General features: G+C 37.0%; 1 protein-coding gene across 2 annotated transcripts in view; it reads left to right on the top strand.

The window, feature by feature from the left end:
• RNF19A (ring finger protein 19A, RBR E3 ubiquitin protein ligase) overlaps positions 1-19,547 on the top strand; it is a 63,352-nt gene that overhangs the window by 21,062 nt on the left and 22,743 nt on the right. Inside the window, exon 2 of one of the 2 annotated variants that reach the window (XM_008574781.1) lies at positions 9,403-10,170. In XM_008574781.1, coding sequence (XP_008573003.1) covers positions 9,497-10,170 — 674 coding nt within the window. In that variant the 5' untranslated portion in view covers positions 9,403-9,496. Of the gene's footprint in view, positions 1-9,402; positions 10,171-19,547 lie in introns of those variants that run through there. The other variant, XM_008574782.1, reaches the window with a different exon arrangement.

Here is a 19,547-nt window from a genome sequence, read left to right as displayed (position 1 = left end):
TTTTGTGTGTGTTTGTGGGTGAATTAATTTGTTTATTTTTTTAGCTCCCACCAATAAGTGAGAACATGTGGTATTTCTTTTTCTCTGCCTGACTCGTTTCACTTAATATTATTCTTTCAAGGTCCATCCATGTTGTTGCAAATGGTAGTATTTCATTCGTTTTTATAGCTGAGTAGTATTCCATTGTGTAGATATACCACATTTTCCGTATCCACTCATCCGATGATGGACATTTGGGCTGATTCCAGCTCTTGGCTATTGTGAAGAGTGCTGCAATGAACATTGGGGAACAGGTATACCTTCGACTTGATGATTTCCATTCCTTTGGGTTTATTCCCAGCAGTGGGATAGCTGGGTCATATGGTAGATCTATCTGCAACTGTTTGAGGAACCTCCATACCATCTTCCATACAGGCTGCACCAGTTTGCAGACCCACCAACAATGTACGTCTTTCGGATTTTAGCCATCCTAACTGAGGTGAGGTGGTATCTCAGTGTAGTTTTGATTTGCATTTCCCTTATGCTGAGTGATGTTGAGCATTTTTTCAGGTGTCTGTTGGCCATTTGTATATCTTCCTTAGAGAATTGCCTGCTTAGCTCTTTTGCCCATTTTTTAATTGGGTTGCTTGTTTTTTTCTTGTAAAGTTGTTTGAGTTCCTTGTATATTCTGGATATTAATCCTTTGTTGGATGTATATTTTGCAAATATTTTCTCCCACTCTGTTGGTTGTCTTTTAACTCTGTTAATTGTTTCTTTTGCTGTGCAGAAGCTCTTTAGTTTGATATAATCCCATTTGATTATTTTTCCTTTGGTTGCCCGTGCTTTTGGGGTCATATTCATGAAGTCTGTGTCCAGTCCTACTTCCTGAAGTGTTTCTCCTATGTTTTCTTTAAGTTTTATTGTTTCAATGTGTATATATAATTCTTTAATCCATTTTGAGTTGACTTTAGTGTATGGTGAAAGATGGGTCTAGTTTCATTCTCCTGCATATTGATATCCAGTTCTCCCAGCACTATTTGCTGAAGAGGCAGTCTCTTCCCCAGTGTATAGGCTTGGTGCCTTTGTCAAAGATCAGAGGGCTGTAGGTGTGTGGGTTGATTTCTGGATTCTCCATTCGATTCCATTGATCAGTGTGTCTGTTTTTATGCCAGTACCATACTGTTTTGGTTATTATACCTTTATAGTATAGTTTGAAGTCAAGTAGTGTTATACCTCCAGCATCATTTTTTTTGCTCAGAGTTGCTTTGGCTATGCATGGTCTTTTGTTATTCTCTGTCTTTTAGTATTTTGAATATATCATCCCATTCCTTTCTGGCTTTTAGGGTTTGTGATGAAAAGTCTGATGTTAGTCTGATTGGGGCTCCCGTACAGGTGATTTGATGCTTCTCTCTTGCAGCTTTTAAGATTCTCTCTTTGTCTTTGAGTTTTGCCAATTTGACTGTAACATGTCTTGGAGAAGACCTTTTTGGGTTGAATATGTTTGGGGATCTTTGAGCTTCCTGGATCTGAAGATCTGTGACTTTTCCTATACCTGGGAAGTTTTCTGCCACTATTTTGTTGAATATGTCTTCAATGCAATCTACTTTTTCCTCCCCTTCTGGAATACCCGTGACTCGGATATTTGAGCGCTTAAGGTTGTCTGATATCTCCCTCAGATTTTCTTCAATGCCTTTGATTCTTTTTTCTTTTATTTTGTCTGTCTGTGTTATTTCAAACAGCCCATCTTTAAGTTCAGAGGTTCTCTCTTCAACTTCTGCAAGCCTGCTGGTTAAACTCTCCATTGTGTTTTTTATTTCGCTGAATAAATTCTTCAGTTCCGCAAGTTCTGCTACAGTTTTTTTTCAGGGCGTTGATTTCCTTGTACATTTCTTCTTTCAGGTCCTGGATACTTTTCCTCCTTTCATCATGTTGTCTAGCTGAGTTTTCTTGTATCTCATTCAGTTTCCTTAGAATTATCACTTGAAATTCCTTGTCAGACATTTCAAGGGCTTCTTGTTCCATAGCATCTAGAGCTTGAGAGTTATTACCCTTGGTGGTGTACTTTCTTGATTTTTCGTATTTCTGGTATCTTTTCTTTGATGTTTATTCATTGTGGCAGGGGTTTCACAGTCCACAGGTTTGACACTATTGCCTGACTAAGATGTTGCTGTGGTTGCCAATTTGGTATGGCTATCTCAGTGACTGCTCAGTTGGCCACTAGTGCCTTGCGTGTGTGGTTGCCTCGGGTCTTGGGCCTCTCCGGCGAGCCACCTCTCTGGTCAGCTTGGACTCGGCTAGGCTGCTGGGTCACGTGGTGGTACTGCAGGGTGTGTGGTCTCTGCCGAACTTCCACCTCCCCTGCTGGACGTCTCCCTGTTCCGCACACACTGGACTGGGCTGCTGGGATGCACAGAGGCACCGCAGAGCATGTGGTCTCTGCAGAGCTTCCCCTTCCCCTGCTGGACGTCTCCCTCCTCCATGTGCACTGGGCCAGGCTTGGGATGGAGCTGGGTGGCAGTGGTGAAGGCTACCTGCTGTTGGGTCATGTGGCGGCAGTCCCCCCACAGGGTGTGTGGTCTCTACGGAGCTTCCTCCTTCCCTGCTGGATGTCTCTCTGCTCCGTACACACTGGACCGGGCTGCTGGATCACGTGGCGGCAGTGTGGTCTCTGTGGAGCTTCTCCCTCCCCCACTGGACGTCTCCCCGCTCCGCGTGCACTGGGCCAGGCGGCTGGATCGCGTGGTGGCGGTGTGGTCCCCACAGAGTTCCCGCCTCCCCTGCCGGACATCACCCTGCTCTATCCAGACTGGGCCAGGCTGGGAATGGAGCCAGGTGCCGGCAGTGAAGCCTACCTGCTGGATTGCGCAGTGGTGGCCCCACAGGGTGTGTGGTTTCTGCAGAGCCTCCGCCTCCCCTGCTGGATGTCTCCCCACTCCGTGCACACTGGGTCAGGCAGGGAATGGAGACGGGTGGTGGCGGTGAAGCCTATCTGCTGGATCCCACGACGGTGGCCCCACAGGGCATGTGGTGTCTGCGGAGATTCTGCCTCCCCCGCTGGACGTCTCCCCATTCCGTATGCACTTGATGTTATGTTTTTATAGTTGTAAATCGGTTGATTTGTGGGAGAGAGTGACGCTAGGGACCATCTATTCCACCATCTTGACCAGAAGTCGAGTGCTTAGAAAATTTGGAAAAGCATCCTTCAGAGGCCTGAGGTGCCTCCTCAGCCTGTGAAATGTGAGTTGCCTCCAGGAAAGTGAACAACCACCCTGCCTTTGGCTGGGATTCGGCTTTTATAGTTTCTCTATCTAATGAACATTCAGTTAAGGGGATGGTCCCCAGTTATGTCTGCATGAGCTAGTTTTGGATTTCCTGTCCTCCAGGACCCAGCTCCAATCTGCGGGCTCTGATCCACAGGCTCTGATCGGCCAGGCTCCGACTCTGGGGACCCGTGCCCTGCTCTCCTGGGGCCATTTTTATTTCTTAATTCCTCACACATTTCTCCAGATGTAGAAAAAAGTAAGGATCAAGAGATCTTGACTTTAAAGGGGTGTAAACACTGTGAACTAGAAAAGGTTAGGTAAGCAGGTTCAGATGCTCTTCTTCAGTTGAAATGCATGAAAAATTAGGGGTGAGGCTCCTTTGCCAGTGATAAAACTAATTCTCTAGCCAGATTCTTTAGGAGAGTGAAAGTGCATAGCAGCAGTTGGCAGGGGGTCTTGGGTTACTTGCTGGAATTGTGCTAGACTGGGAAAGATGTAAAAGGAGAGACATTTCTTATGGCTTAATTAGCAAATGACTGGAGTTCCTTGTGACATTTGTGTTAGAAAAGTGCTTCTTGTGTGATTTTAGATACTTAGTTGAAAATACATAATTTGGGATCTACTTATTTGTATTTTCCTATTCTATTTCAGTAACAAAACTCATATATCATCTTTAATTACAGTTTCATGCTTTTATTTTGTGGGGGAAAGGATCCCACTAAGCCAATAACCATAACATCATGGAGGCTGTATTAATCAGGGTTCTCCAGAGAAACAAACCAATAGGAGATATATATACAGATTTATAGAAAGAGATTTATTATGAAGGATCAGCTCACACAATTGAGGAATGTGGAAAAGTCCCTTTATCTGCCTGCTGGAGGCAAGCTGGAGGCCAAGGAAAGCTGGTATAATTCAGTCCAAACCCAAAGGCCTGAGGACGAGGAGCTGCCATGTCCGAGGAGACATGAGAAGGAGGCAGGAGAAGATGGATGTCCCAGCTCAAACAGGAGAGCAAGTTCACACTTCCTCTGTCTTTTTGTTCTATTTAGGCCCTCAGTGGGTTGGATGGTGCCCACCTACACTGGTGAAGGTGATCTTCATTACTCATTCTATCTATTCAAATGTTGATCTTTTCTAGAAACACCCTCACAGACATACCGAGAAATAATGCTTTACCAAGTATCTGAGTATCCCTTCAGTCAGTTAAATTGACACACAAAATTAAGCATCACAAAGGCCAACTTAAGTTTATCTTTTTCCCTTTACTGCTTTTCTTTATGTTATCAATGCATTACAGCTTGACAAGTCCTTCTGATAGTAAATCCTTGTAAAGAGCTTCTAAGGTTGTGGATTATTAGGAGTTGAGGATATTTCATATGATGTCATTAAGCACATTTACAGCCTCCCATCTGTTTCTGTCCTGAAATGGTGTGAACTATTCTGTTATACCATGCAAACATGTATGTTTTTATATACAATTTATTCTATATTTAATCTAGTAGACCTCATATTTTTCTTAGTAGACCTAGTCTGAACTAATTGGACTTTAAAAAATATATATGTGGGTGCCTAGGGTATATGACAGTGAAATAACAAGACTCATATTTTTTAAGTCTCCTTTTTCCATCTACAAAGTGAGGATAATGAAAATACGTATGTGGCTAAAGCTTGTAAATTGTAAATAATTGAAGAGGGAAAGGAGGGATGGATGTGCCCACACCTCTAGGGTGATGGGATGAAATACTGATTATATCTTCTGGATATGCTGTTATGTAGGCCTCTTGTTATTCTTGTTCAGATGGCTTGCAAGATGGCTTCCTTTCCTTGAAGGTGAATTCTGTATTAGCCTATAGTTTGTCACAGTGCCCCAAAGATTCCCTCTAAGTTGGTGAAAATTGACTGAGCTATTTTCAGGAGATGTAGTAACAGAGACAGAAATTTAATTTTATGTAATAGGTTTATAATTATTGCTTTTAGGATATGTTTCTTCTCTAGACCATCACTGAGTATAGGTACCGTGCCTTTCTTGTAAGTGGTGATAACCTCAGTGTTTAGCACATGCTAGGCTAGATTTCAGTTCTGAAATTTAGCCAAAGTCTTTGTGATTGAGGCATTACCAATCCTCTTCAGTGCTTAAAAACACTTCCTTGGATTATTTCTATAGAAGATAGGCATTAAATCCTGTGAATTTGTCTCTCATCATAGGTTGTTAAGGAGTACCTCACTAATATTTAAAGAAATGAGAAACAAGGAGTCTTGTTTTGGGAGCCAAGCCTATAGAATTTTGTTTTTAAGTGAAAGAATGTTTAACAAAGTTTCTTCAGTATTAGTCATTCTTAACTGGAGCGTGCGTCCAAATTACTGAGGAACATTTTCAAAATATACAAACTCTGGACCCCATCTGCAGAAATTTTGATTGGGTAGCTCTAGGGCAGAATATGTTGTTTTTGTTTTTTGTGGGATCTACTTACTTTAACTGTAAGTAATAGATGTTTATGATACAATTTTAAACTATGCACAAGTCAGAAAGTGAATACTAAAGATTGTACTCCTCAAGGTAACCATTGTTAATGGTTTCTTAACATATTTTTCCAGAAATTATGTATGCATATGAAAGTCTGTGTGGTTCTGTTTTCGTATAAATGGGCTCTTATTAGCCATACTATTTTGCAGTTGTCATTGTTCACTAAGCCTTCTATGTAAGGATCTTTCCATATCATAACACTTAAATTATAGGTGATTTATTTAAGTACCCTGTTGGATACTTATTTCCAGGTTTTGAGTAGGGTTTGTTTTGTTTTGTTGCTTCCATCAAGTAGGCTGCAGTGGATTTCCTTGCACAATGTGTCTTTGTACATTTGTATCCTTGTATCTTCTGAAAGTTAAATTTTACATGTAGGATTGCTGGATCAGAAAATCTTTCCATTTTGAAGTTTAAAATGCCAAATTGATTCCCCAAAATTGTGCTGATTTGTGCTCATCCCAGCGATACAAGTGTACTTGGAAAAGTTCATGGAAAAATGGAATTAGAAGATAATATGAATCTTTCCATGAACTTTTTGAAGACCCCTTGTATGTGAAATGCTTCTTTCACCATACACTCACCAACTTTTGTCAATCTCATGTGCGCAAAAATGGTATCTAATGTTTGAATTTTCATTTCTTGCATTGTGATTGTTGTTGAACACTTCCTATTTTCCTATCTTCCTAATTTTTCTAACTGCTGCCTAAGAAGTTTCTTTGTTACACACATTTACCTAGTTAATCATGTCTTCTTACTTTATTTCTAGTATTTTTTTATCGTATAGTAATATTAAATTTTTAATATTCAAATTGGTTTATTTTCCTTTGAGGTCTATTTATCTGTTTGCAATGCTTTAGAAAGGCTTCCTAGGTAGAATGACCACATGTTTCAGTTTGCCCCTGTGGTCCCAGTTTAAGTATTAGCAGTGCTTCCATTCACTCTTACATGGTTCTCATTTGGATAATAAATTATATGGCTATTGGATTTCTGTAGGTGCGTATTTAGAAAAACTCTGCAGGTGGTACTGTTTAAATATCACTGGTTTAATATTTAAGTGATAAATTCTTAGGATAAAATCCAAGATGGATGGCCGGCCCGGTGGCGCACTGGATGGGTGCGCCGCTTGGGAAGCGCGGCGGCGCTCCCGCCCGAGGGTTCGGATCCCACATACAGACCGGTTCCTGCTCACTGGCTGAGCGAGGCGCGGGAGCGACCCCGAGGGTTGCGATCCCGTTGCCGGTCCCCGGTCCGGTGCGGGTGCAACACTGAGGGTTGCGATCCGTTGCCGGACACAGAAAAAGACAAAAGACAAAAAAAAAAAAAAAAAAAATCCAAGATGGATTCCCTGTATAGTTATTTTCTATGATACATATATTGAATTGAAAACATTTTGAGATGCAAGACAAAGTAAAAACATGTAAAGAAGAAAATATGCATGTAATTTTAATAAAGCCTACCATTATAGTATTATTATTATTAGATTTAAGGAGGAATGCTGCAAGTAACGTGAAAATATAAACTGAAGGATACAAGTAAAGTTTACTTGAGTGAAATGTTTTTCCAGATTTTGTTTTGGGAAACCAATGTGACTTTCTCAAAGATATGTGTGGCTATCATTTTAATTAAACCTTTTCGTTGTGGTGTGACAGTCACCCAAAAAAATGCATTAATTATGAGTGTGTAGGTCAGTGATTTATCACAAAGTAAACATACCTTGTAACCACTACACCTACTATATATGTTAAGAAAGTTTCCTTTATGCTTCTCCCCAAAAGGTAGTCACCTTCCTGATTTCTAACATTGTAGATTAGTTCTGCCTGTGTTGAACTGTATATAAATGGTATTATACAGCACACATTCTTTTTTGTGAGATTCTTTTTTGTTTTGTGTAGCAGCGTGTTGTTCATTTTCATTGCTTTTAACTGTACTAGAGTATGAATATACCACAACTTACTCATCCATTCTACTGTTGATGGAAATGTGGGTTTCCAGTATTTTGACTGTTACAACTAATGCTGCTGTGACCATTGTTGTGGATGTCTTTTGATGCATGTGTGCATTTATTTCTCTTGTGTACTCATTTCTAGGAGTAAAATTGCTGGGTTAAAGGGTATCTGTATGTTTAAATTAGGTAGATATTGTTAAACAGTTTTCCAAAGTAGTTGTGCCATTTTTCTTTCCCACCAGCAATGTGAGAGAGTTTCTGTTCCTCCATATCCTTGTCAACACTTGGAAATGTCAGTCTTTTAGTTTAGGCCATCCTACTGGGTGCATAGTGGTCTCTCAATGTGGATTTAATGTGTTTTTCCCTGATGACTGATGTTGGGCACTTTTTCATATCCTTTGTGAAGTGCCTCTTAAGTACCCTGCTCATTTTTCTCTTGGATTGTCTAACTTTTTCTTATTGATTTGTAAGTATTCTTTACATATTCTGGATACTGCTCCTTTATTAGTTATATGTGGCAAACATCCTACATACTTAATTCTGTCTTGATTTTATTGTAGTCTCATTTATCAGTCTTCTCTTTTGTGGTTAGTACTTTTGTATGTTTTATTTAAGAAATCTTTTCATTGAAATATTCTCTTCCATTGTCTCCTAGATGCTTTATGGTTTTACTTTTCATATTTAGATCTGCGAACCATCTGGAATTGATTTTTATGCATGGGGTGAGCAATGGTCAAGTTCCTTTTCTTTTGTCTGATGGATAACCAGTAGACATAGTACTTTTCTTTAAAGTCATTTTTAGTGCTCAGCAATGTCACCTTCATCATAAATCAAGTTCATTCATATATATGTATGTATGTATGTATGTATACATATATGACTTTTTTCCATTGGTCTTTGTATCCATCTTTGTGACATAGTAATCTGTCTTAATTACTGTAACTTTATAAGAAGTCATTATATCTGGCAGTGGTAAGAACCCCTTCCCCCACTTTGTTCTTTTTCAAGATTGTGCAAGCTGTTCTTAGCCCTTTGTATTTGCATGTACATTTTATTGTTACTTAAAGACAAAACGGGTTGGGCAGTTAGCTCAGTTTGTTAGACCTCAGCCTTATAACACCACGATCACAGGTTTACATTCCCATACCAGCCAGCTGCCAATAATAAATAAATAAATAAATTACCTCCCTCCCTCTCTCCCTCCCTTCTAAAGGCAGTGAGGAATCATTGAAGTCAGTCATAATGATCACAAAAGTTTAATTAAGATTTAATAATGGGCCGGCCCGTGGCTCACTCGGGAGAGTGTGGTGCTGATAACACCAAGGCCACGGGTTTGGATCCCATATAGGGATGGCCAGTTAGCTCACTGGGTGAGCATGATGCTGACAATACCAAGTCAAGGGTTAAGATCGCCTTACCTACCAGTCATCTTTAAAAAAAAAAAAAGATTTAATAATGATCAGGTCAGCTCAAATCTAGAGTCTTTTATTAAGATCAAAGAATGTCCTTGTTGCTATTTCAGCATTAGTTTTATATTCTCTTGTAGACTACTCAGTAAATTGGCCTTTTTTTTTTAAACTAATGGTTAAAGAACATACTTGTTTGAAATTTCATAGGACTTTGTAAGTTTATAAAAGCACACAGACTAAGAATTAAATAATCATGGTGTTTTGTCTTTTATTTTTCAGAACATGTATGATAACAGTCTTCTGTAAATTGAACTTTTTCAAGAATTCTCTGAAGGAACCAAGTAGGATTTTCTTACATCATGACTTAATCTGAATGCAAGACCAAGAAATAGATTTTATCTCTAAATATAATGAAGGGCTGTGTGTAAACACTGACCCTGACTCAATTCTAATGAACATTTTAGACATGAGTTTACATCGGCAAATGGGTTCAGATCGAGATCTTCAATCTTCTGCTTCATCTGTGAGCTTGCCTTCAGTCAAAAAGGCACCCAAAAAAAGAAGAATTTCAATAGGCTCTCTCTTTCGGAGGAAAAAGGATAACAAACGTAAATCAAGGGAGCTAAATGGAGGGGTGGATGGAATTGCGAGTATTGAAAGTATACATTCTGAAATGTGTACTGATAGGAACTTCATTTTCGCCTCACGTACCTCTTTTGACAATGGATTAACTTCTATCAGCAAACAAATTGGAGATTTTATAGAGTGCCCTTTGTGCCTTTTGCGGCATTCTAAAGACCGATTTCCTGATATAATGACTTGTCATCATAGATCTTGTGTGGATTGCTTACGACAATATCTAAGGATAGAAATCTCTGAAAGCAGAGTAAACATCAGTTGCCCAGAGTGTACTGAACGGTTTAATCCCCATGATATTCGCTTGATATTAAGTGATGATGTATTGATGGAAAAATATGAAGAATTTATGCTTAGACGGTGGCTCGTTGCAGATCCTGATTGTAGATGGTGTCCAGCTCCAGACTGTGGGTAAGAAGATATTGTTTGATTTTCCTTGAGTTTTTTTTTTTTCTTTTGTGGTTAAAGTAAGAATTTGCTATTACTCAAAAGAAAAAATTTAACATGCCAGAGAATTCACTCATTCAACAGCCTAACATATTGGGTGTATACCAGTGTGTTTCAGGCCCAGTGTAAGGTGTTAAAGGCAGGAATCCTATGTTACTTATTTTCATGTTGTTTTACATGAAAATAAGAGCATTTTTGGAAGAAAAGGGAAAGATGGTGGGGTACAGGATCTAGTTGTATGCAAAATTGATCTTCCCTGTCCATTTGGAGAATTTTTATTTTGGAATAACAGGTGAAATGATCAGGTTGGTTGGTTGTGGTGAAGGGGTCGTTTGTGATCATAAACTTAAATGACCCTTTTGAAAGGTACTTTAACATGTACCACAGTATAACTTGTTTATATTGACATACATAAGTATTAGCTAGTCTCAAGCTCTAGAGGTTATATAATACAGTTATGCACTATTTTGGTCAATGAGGGATCACATATATGATGGCAGTTCCCTAAGATTATAATGGCTATACCATATAGCCTAGGTATGTAGTAGACTCTGATGTTCGCACAAGGATGACACATTTCTCAGAATGTATCCCCATCATTAAGCAACACATGACTGTACTTCATTTGCCTGATGTTTTTGAATTACAAATACCATTTTGCCAACATTTAAAATAAAATAATTTTGCTTATATATTTTATCATTATGTTAGCAGCACCTGTTTATAGAGCATTTATTTATACAGTTTTCAGAACTAGGGAAAAAAACGGTCGTGCTCTTTAAGTGTAGTAAAAACCACAAAAAATTAATGTGATTTAGCATACTATTAGTAAACCAGGAATTGTAGGTGAGAATTTGAGACAACCCAGAACTTCCAAGATTATCTGAGTATTATCTCAGAGGTAAGGCTAGAATGTGAATGTATCTAATTACAATTTCAGGACAGATCTGAATCTAATCCATTATTAAAAGCTTGTTGGGTAATGAATTTTCAGATTGCATCTAAACTACATTTCATAATTTTAAATAAGAAAAGTAGTAACTGTTTCTGGCCTGTGCAAATACTAGTTTTCCCAGGTATCAACTAGCACTTAACCATCCACCAAGGATTTCTGTGTGATATAAAGCATTAAAAAATTACCTAATTATTTAATATTTTATGAATTCATTAATTGTGTATAGGCCTTAGAGATACTATTTAGTATTAGGTTTGAATTATATTTTCTTATACTGCAGGGGGCTTGTACTATAACGTAAGTAAACAACAAAATAATATGTTAGAGATACTATCTAATCTAGGTCAAGGTTAGCTGTGCTTCCAGGTGTAATGGCAGAAGCAAACTCTGGGACCCATGAAGGGTTAAACTCTCAAGAAGAAGATGGGAAGAAAATATGTAGGGATAATGAACACTATCTTAAAATAACTTGAGCAGGAAACAGTATCCAGTCAGAAAAACAGCTTAGATATGATTATATCATTCTTGATCCCTTGGGCCTCTGTGCAGCATTTTCACTGGTGCAAGTGTGCAAATCATTCTCTTGAAGTTGGAGTAGATTTCAAATTGGAAAGCACATTTTAGGTTAAAAAAAACATTTTGTGAGTCACAGCAAATACTCCCATTGCAAGAGTTCACATACCTATGTTATGTTTTATCTGGAGAAAGAGGATGGTTTTCTAACTTTATATTTCTATGGTACGAGAAAGCTTCATGAATTCCTCTACCTAGTAGCTTTTAAAAAACAAAATCTGTAAGTGCTGGGACAAAGAAAAAGGAGGCTTAAAGTGTCAGAACCTGTACCAGGAGAGATTGAGACAAAAAATCCAGGGGCACAAACTTTCTGGTAACTAAAAAGCTATAAAGTCTTTTGTGCTGTGTTGATTGATCATGTCATTGTAATGAATAGTCTAACCTAATAGAACACAATAGATAGGGCTGAAACAGATCATAGTTTGTAAAAGAACTTGATTTTAAGGGGGAATGGCAAACCAACTGGAAAAGGATTGCTTATTCAACAAATAGAATTGTGAAAATTAGCTCTTTGAGGGGAGAAATTAGATTGTCACCACATATAACACATTAAACAAAATAAAACAGATTATAGAGGGAAGTTATATAAGTAAAAGGAAAAAAAATTAAGCAAAAGAAAATACAGGTGAATGATTAGCTCACCTACTGCCACATTATGTATTAATATTGAATACACATTTACACTACAACTAAGAAATTCCATGCCTAGTTAAATACCTTAGAGAAACTCTTTACTTGTATAACAGGAGATAAGTTTAAGAATGTTCATAATAGCAAACAGTGAAAAAAACAAATGTTCATTAACAGTAGAATAGATGAGTACATTTAGTTTATTGGCAACTAAGGAACTTCTGCAGCTACTGATAAATAAGGGAACTATAGGCTCTGATTTGCCCAAGATAGGTCCAGTTCAATAGCTTATTGTACTGGTGTAATTTTTAATAGCACTACCTTTCTTTCTCAAGTGTTCCAGTTTCAGTTGTGAATTATGTGATGATCCTCCTGATAATGATAATGCTTTTAACTTGCGTGGTAGATACAGGGGTATTTGTTTTATTATTCTTTTATCATATTTTTATTATTTTTTATTATTCTTTTATTGTGAACCCTTTTATGTGTATAATATTTCTTAGTAAATGAAAAAATTGTTGAGAAATTCATATTCTGGGATATTTCTGCACAATTTTTTCTCACTGATACTGTATTGTTAAAAAGTAAAATTCAGTATTCTAAATATTTTGGAGAAGATAACTTAAATTTTATGATAAATAAAATGTCATAAAATAATAGAAACACCTACTCTAACAGATTCTGTTATTAAAACAATCACTTGGTTATATAAATTTAGTAAAGAGTTGTTCTTGATTAATTTGGCTATACATTAATTTTTGGCATTGGTGGTTGTCAGTAGTCCTACCCACAAAGGACAGAGAAAACATGTCACAGAGATTAATTACTTTTATTTATGCACTTTATTTATATTTGATTTATGCTGGCTCTCTAGGTTTTTTTTTTTTTTTTCTTTTTGTCTTTTTCTGTGTCCGGCAACGGATCGCAACCCTCAGTGTCGCCCCCGTACCGGACCAGGACCAGCAACGGGATCGCAACCCTCGGCGTTGCTCCCGTGCCTCGCTCAGCCGGTGAGCGGGAACCGGTCTGTATGTGGGATCCGAACCCTCGGCGGGAGCGCCGCCGCGCTTCCCAAGCGGCGCACCACAGCAGTGCGCCACTGGGCCGGCCCTCTCTAGGTTTTTATAGCATATTTTATATACTCAACATTACAGATTTTGTGGTTGTGTTATATAGAAAAACGTCACCCAGTAACATAAAATTTGTTGTGTATACTTTGAAAATATAGAATACTACATAAGCCCTCATTAAAAGTTACAATTTTACTTACCATGAGCATATACAGACCTGATTTTGAATCCCTATCCTGTCATATTGTTTAAAGGATTAAGTGAGATAGATCTTTGATGTTATCACTAACAAAATTCCTAGCACACAACTTCTTATAGCTCTTACTTACTATCCCTCTTCTCCATTTCTGATGTTTTGTTTTTATTTTTTAAAATTGGATAGTCATTTGAATATTTAATGCACCTATGTGTCGGGTACTAGAGATTTAATAATGAACAAAGACAAAAGTCCTTGCCCTCTTGGAGCTTATTAAAACCTTTGGAACCCACAGAGGGACATTTTTAAAATTAAAACTCCATTTATTATTTAAATCTGGCATAAGGAATATTGATAAATACCTAATTACTTGGCAGTCATTCACAGAAATGCTTAACAATAGTATGAGGACCGTAGACATATATGTAATATTGAACCGCTTTCATCATACAACTCACCTGAAAGGTTTTTATCCCCCAGAAATGCTAAGTGTGAAATTTTCTCCATTTTTTCATTTAATTTTTTTTTCTGTATTTTAATTTGATATTTATCAATATGGCCATTTTCTGTGTCTGACATTAATTTTACTTAAACATGTAGTTTAACACACCTTGAGAAGTACTGTCCTTACATCAAAGTAGAAAAGAGTACTACCTGACCTGGTTTCTATTTGAGATCTCTTGGGGTTCCTGACCTAATATTCTTGCCACTCTTATGAGTGAGGGCCAGGGCAGATTAAGCTTGTTTAAAGGACATTATTTCTAAAAACCCATCTTGAGAAAGGGCCTAGGGGGCCAAATCTAAATGCTATTACTTAACCAGAGTGAGGCCAGCTAGCTAGCATGCTTCTAGAACATGCCATTTCTCACAGGTTCAGAGAAAAATCTGGCCATGACTGGGGAAAAGAATTGGAGTGAGGAACATGTAAGGGGAGGGAAGCATAGAACCTGTCTGAGATAAAGATGTCTGGTTACCTTCTGCCTAGGAGGCCTAATTTGTATATTGTCTAATCAGATAACACAATCCTGTTTTAATTGACTAAGGCCACCCTGCTGCCAGCACACATTATCCCTGTCATCTCATGTGAGTGTTTCTGACTTTGCTGGGGAGCTTTGAATGTACAGGAACATTTATTATACTAGAATGCCATTAATGAATTAATGTATTTTTAGAATTCGAATTAATGTCCATAAGACTCTCATTCTCATCATACAAAGAAGGGTTTTAGCTATACTTTGACCATCTTTTGACATGCTGGAAATGCTTTTGTAGGCTGACCTTTTACAAATTATACACAGATTACAGATCCAACTTTGATTTTCTCCACAGGAAACTAGTACATGTGACTTAGGAAACAGATTTTGTATATAGGGAGCCATAATGAGTAAACTATGTTTCAGGAGAAGTTGTAATTCATGACTGGTGATTAATTGGATGTGTCAGGACAGGCATTCATAAAGTATTCTAAGAGTTAATAGCTTGAACTGAGAGTTTGCTCTTTTTAATTTATTCTTCTTCCTAACCATAAAATTAACCCAGTTATATTTTTAACACCAAATAATTCAGTATATACTACTCCTACACCAAACATTGTTAATTGATACTAAGATTTTTGGTGGAGTTTTAGGGAATCAGTAAAAACATTCCTCCCTTCACAACCTCATTCAGAACTAGGTTACTGTACTTGTATGAGACACAGGAGACATGACACCTTTCTCTTACTAATTAGTTGACTTAAGAATGTGGCTGTAGATATGCAGCCAAAATGGCTTGCTGACATTCCATTCCTAAATTAGACAGACTTCCCCAACTAGTCTCATGCTGTTCTGGACAACAATATGCCTCCCTTGCTGCATGTAGTAGAAAGTGGAACAGAACACATCATCTCTGTAGGATGTAGATCCCAAAAGAGGGTTGCAGGAGATGGGCCTCACTTTGTCTAGACCTTCTCACAAATATGTTGATCAAGTATGTCAGTCTTTTTCCACTGGAATGATCATAACTTCTTGAAAGTAGAAACATGAGCCTATTGATTCTGATCTAAAACTTGACCAAGTAATTTTGGTATTTTTCTTTTTCTTTTTTTCTTTAAAGGTGTATTAAAAACTTTCTACTTTTGAAAAAAAATTATCTTGGACTCCTGGATAATCTTCCTTCATTCTTTATTCTCATTTTTTAATCAAAATCTTTATTGGAACTGTCATATCTTTCTTAGGGTTATATTTCATGTTAGGTATTTTTTTCTTCTTGTTCCTTCATAAGGAATTTGCTCCAGGCAGACTATACCACCCTCACTGGTATCCCTACTTCCTCAGTGTTATCAGTAGCATAATTTGTAAAACACTAATACTGTGAAACTCTCCCAGGAAATAAATGTCTTGGTCAATTAATTCAGTAAATATTTCATTCTATATACCGATCATTGGTATAGTCGTCCCTTGGTATCCAAGTGGCGTTGGTTCCATGACCCCCCCCACCCCCACCCCAAGGATACCAAAATCCTCAGATGCTCTAGTCCCTTATTTATATAATGGCATAATATTTGCATATAACCTACACACTTCCTCCCATATACTTTAAATCATCTCCAAATTACTTATAATACCTAATGCAATGTAAACGCTATGTAAATATTTGTTGTATTGTATTTTTAATTTGTATTATTATTTTTTAAAATATGTTTTTGATCCATGGTTGGTTGGATCTGTAAGTGCAGAACCCATGGATAAGGAGGACTGACTGTATGTTAAAAATTCTTTTAGAAAATCCTATAGTAAAAAACAAAGAAAGCACTTTAAATTTGCTTAGCATTTCCCTCACTTGACCATTCAGTCCTTTCTTAGTATGAATCACCTGTTAAAAATCTAGTGAACAGGAAATACTTCTGGAAAGATGATGGCCCTATTTCAGTCCCTTCCTGTCTTCCCCATTTTTTTCCTATCCCTCCACTCCTGCTAAGCAGGAAGGTTTAAGTATTTCAAGTAGCTAGAAATCTTCAGCTAAAGAATAGAGAAGGAAAGTAAAGCTTGAGTTAAATAATGGACCATAGAAGGAAATGGAGCTATTTACTTGATCAAGATTTGGGTGCTGTTTAAGCCAGAGATGTTTAGTTAGAAATAACTGAATAATACTGGTTAACTGACCGTCTGCCATGCCTGTTCTTTTTCCAAATACAGTGGTTGCAGGGGGTGGGGGGGAGTATATCCTAAGACTCCCAAGGGATGCCTGAAACCACAGATAGTACCAAACCCTAAATATACTGTTTTTTCTGTACATATACACCTATGGTAAAGTTAAATGTATAAATTAGGTATAGTAAGATTAACAATAACTAATAATAAAATAGAACAATTATAACAATGTACTGTAATAAAAATTATATGAATGTGGTCTTTCTCAAAATATCATTATTGTACTATACTACAGGTAACTGAAATGATGCAAAGTAAAAACTGCAGGTAAGGGGGGACTACTGTAATGTAACACATTGCCTAGAGCAGAGACTCCAGAAATTTTATGTAAAGCAAGTGTTTTGTATTTAATTTAGCTTTACTATTTGCCTCCATTATAATTTGAGAGCTGTTTTCCTGTGGAAAATAAATTTGGCTTCCACACAATGAAAACCATCTTGAAGAGGCTTATTAACATTCTGCTTTCAAAATATGTGAATGCTAGGAAAGGTACATTTAATTCCTTGATATACAAGGGTACGTCAAAAAGTTGTTGAAATGATTCATATCATCTTTTAATTCTAATTTTCCACAAACTTTTTCAAGTACCCTTGTATTATAGAATGTGCCTAGTACAGTTGTTATTAGGATTGAATACATATAAATGTGAAACACATAGTGAGCCCTCAGTAATTGTTAGCATAACAAAAAACTATTAGAGAAACTACCCTAACTTTTATAGTTATCAAAATATACATTTATGGGGCTGGCCAGGTAGCTCAGTTGATTAGAGCATGGTATTACCACACCAAGGTCGGCGGTTCTGATCCCCATACCAGCCAGTCGCCACCCCCACCACCACAATATATATGCATTTATGAAAATGTTTGGTCAGTATTATTAAAGATAAATCTGTTTGTTTTAATTTTCACAGATTCAGTAGACTTGAATGTTTAGTTATGGGGTAGGACATCTTAGCTTTTCCAATAAAAAATACTGAGAAGTAGTATGTACTTTACCTCTAACGTTTGAGTACGTATGATGTAAACTCTCCCTTTCTCTCCCTCTTTAACCCCACATCTCTTCCCCCCTCTTCTCTCTCCCTACCCTACCCCACAAACACATACATACATATTGTCTTATTTAAATCTCACAGCTCTTTTTATTATTTACCCCAATTTTTGAGATGCATCAAACCCACATTTTGATCAAATGCTAAGTGTCCATCTGTTAAATCAATATTCCTCCAAAGCTAAAGTCACATATCACCATCATGGTATGATGAACTTGTGGGATACAAGAACAAATGTAAATTTTTACTATAAAAAATAATTTGTGGCTGACTGGTTGGCTCAGTTGGTTAGAGCGCAGTATTGATAACACCAAGGTCGAGTGTTCAGATTCCCGTACTGGCCAGCTGAGAGAAAAAATGATAATTTTTAAAAATTAGCGATCAAATATTAAATGTTTGACATTATAATACAGAAATGGTAATTTCCCTACACTGTCAGCTGTTAATTTGTTCCTGATAATACTTCATTATGCTGCATATTTTAAAAAATTCTAAAGAAATATTCATCTTAATATTATTACTTTTGTCTATAACAGACTATAATTTAGGATAAAGTTTTGTAGTAACATATTTTATAGAAGGAACAAAGTTAAGATAAATCTCAAAAATCATATTGTCTGTCTATAAGCAGTCATTTTCTTTTTTTTCGGTGGCTGGCCAGTGTGGGGATCCTAACACGTGACCTCGGTGTTAAAAGGCATTGCTCCAGCCAACTAAACTAACCCGCCAGCCTTACTTTTTTTTTTTTTGAATAAGCAGTCATTTTCAACAAGCTTAAGTCTCTAGACTCAAAACCATAAGAAATTATCATCTTAAAGCAACTTACAAAGCTGTTTTGAACTTTGAGTATTGAGGAAAAAATGTGTTTTAGGTCCTCAGTTTTCTCTCAGTTTTTTTGACATACCCCTTCATTTTTTTATGGATATTGTACCAGATTTTGCAACTTCCCTTGTCATGAAATTTTGAAAGGGCAAAGTTGATATTTTGCTCTTATTCCTTCTTGTCACAGTGTAAAGAATTCACATCTGACTTTTTCTTGAAAATCAAGAAAGTCAAGGACGTTTTCTTCAAAGACGCATAGCCTAAATCACTAATGAAAAATCAAGTCAGTTCTCTTGGTTTAGTGATATGAATACTAGTATACTGAACATCCTTCTGCAAAGGCTAGAATTATATTAAGTAATTTCTTTTAATCTACCTGAGGTATTTTTATATTTACTTACCCAGAAAGGATATGTTCTTCCTAAATTTATCTAAAGTACTCTCAATGTTCATATAAACTGTAAATCTATTTTCCTATTTATTTGGAAGTTGTTTGTACCTAAATTTGTCTTTCACAGTCATCACTAAAGATTACATGTTTTTTTTCTTGCAACATCATGTACATTTATACTTCAGTTATCCAGTAAAATTTCTCCATATAAAAGGTTTCTACTCTAAGTTGTGTCTCAATGCCTACCAATACTTATTTTTAAATGTCTATTTAGATATTAATATTCAATCCAAATGGCTTACATTATTTATATTATTGATATAGAAATGATAGTAACATGTATGATCACATGGTCATTAGTCACACACAAGTTCAGGGGTATTAGAAATGTCATTGAAGCAGTCATTTGACTATTTGGCCTTCTAAAGAACAAAGCCAGAGCTAAAGATGATTTTGGCTGAA

This window comes from Galeopterus variegatus, unplaced genomic scaffold (genome assembly GCF_000696425.1).
Source record: "Galeopterus variegatus unplaced genomic scaffold, G_variegatus-3.0.2 Scaffold1103, whole genome shotgun sequence".
In the NCBI taxonomy this organism is placed as follows: Eukaryota; Metazoa; Chordata; class Mammalia; order Dermoptera; family Cynocephalidae; genus Galeopterus; species Galeopterus variegatus.
The sequence above is the reverse complement of the archived record's forward strand: the minus strand, read 5'-3'. Positions and strand labels throughout refer to the sequence as shown.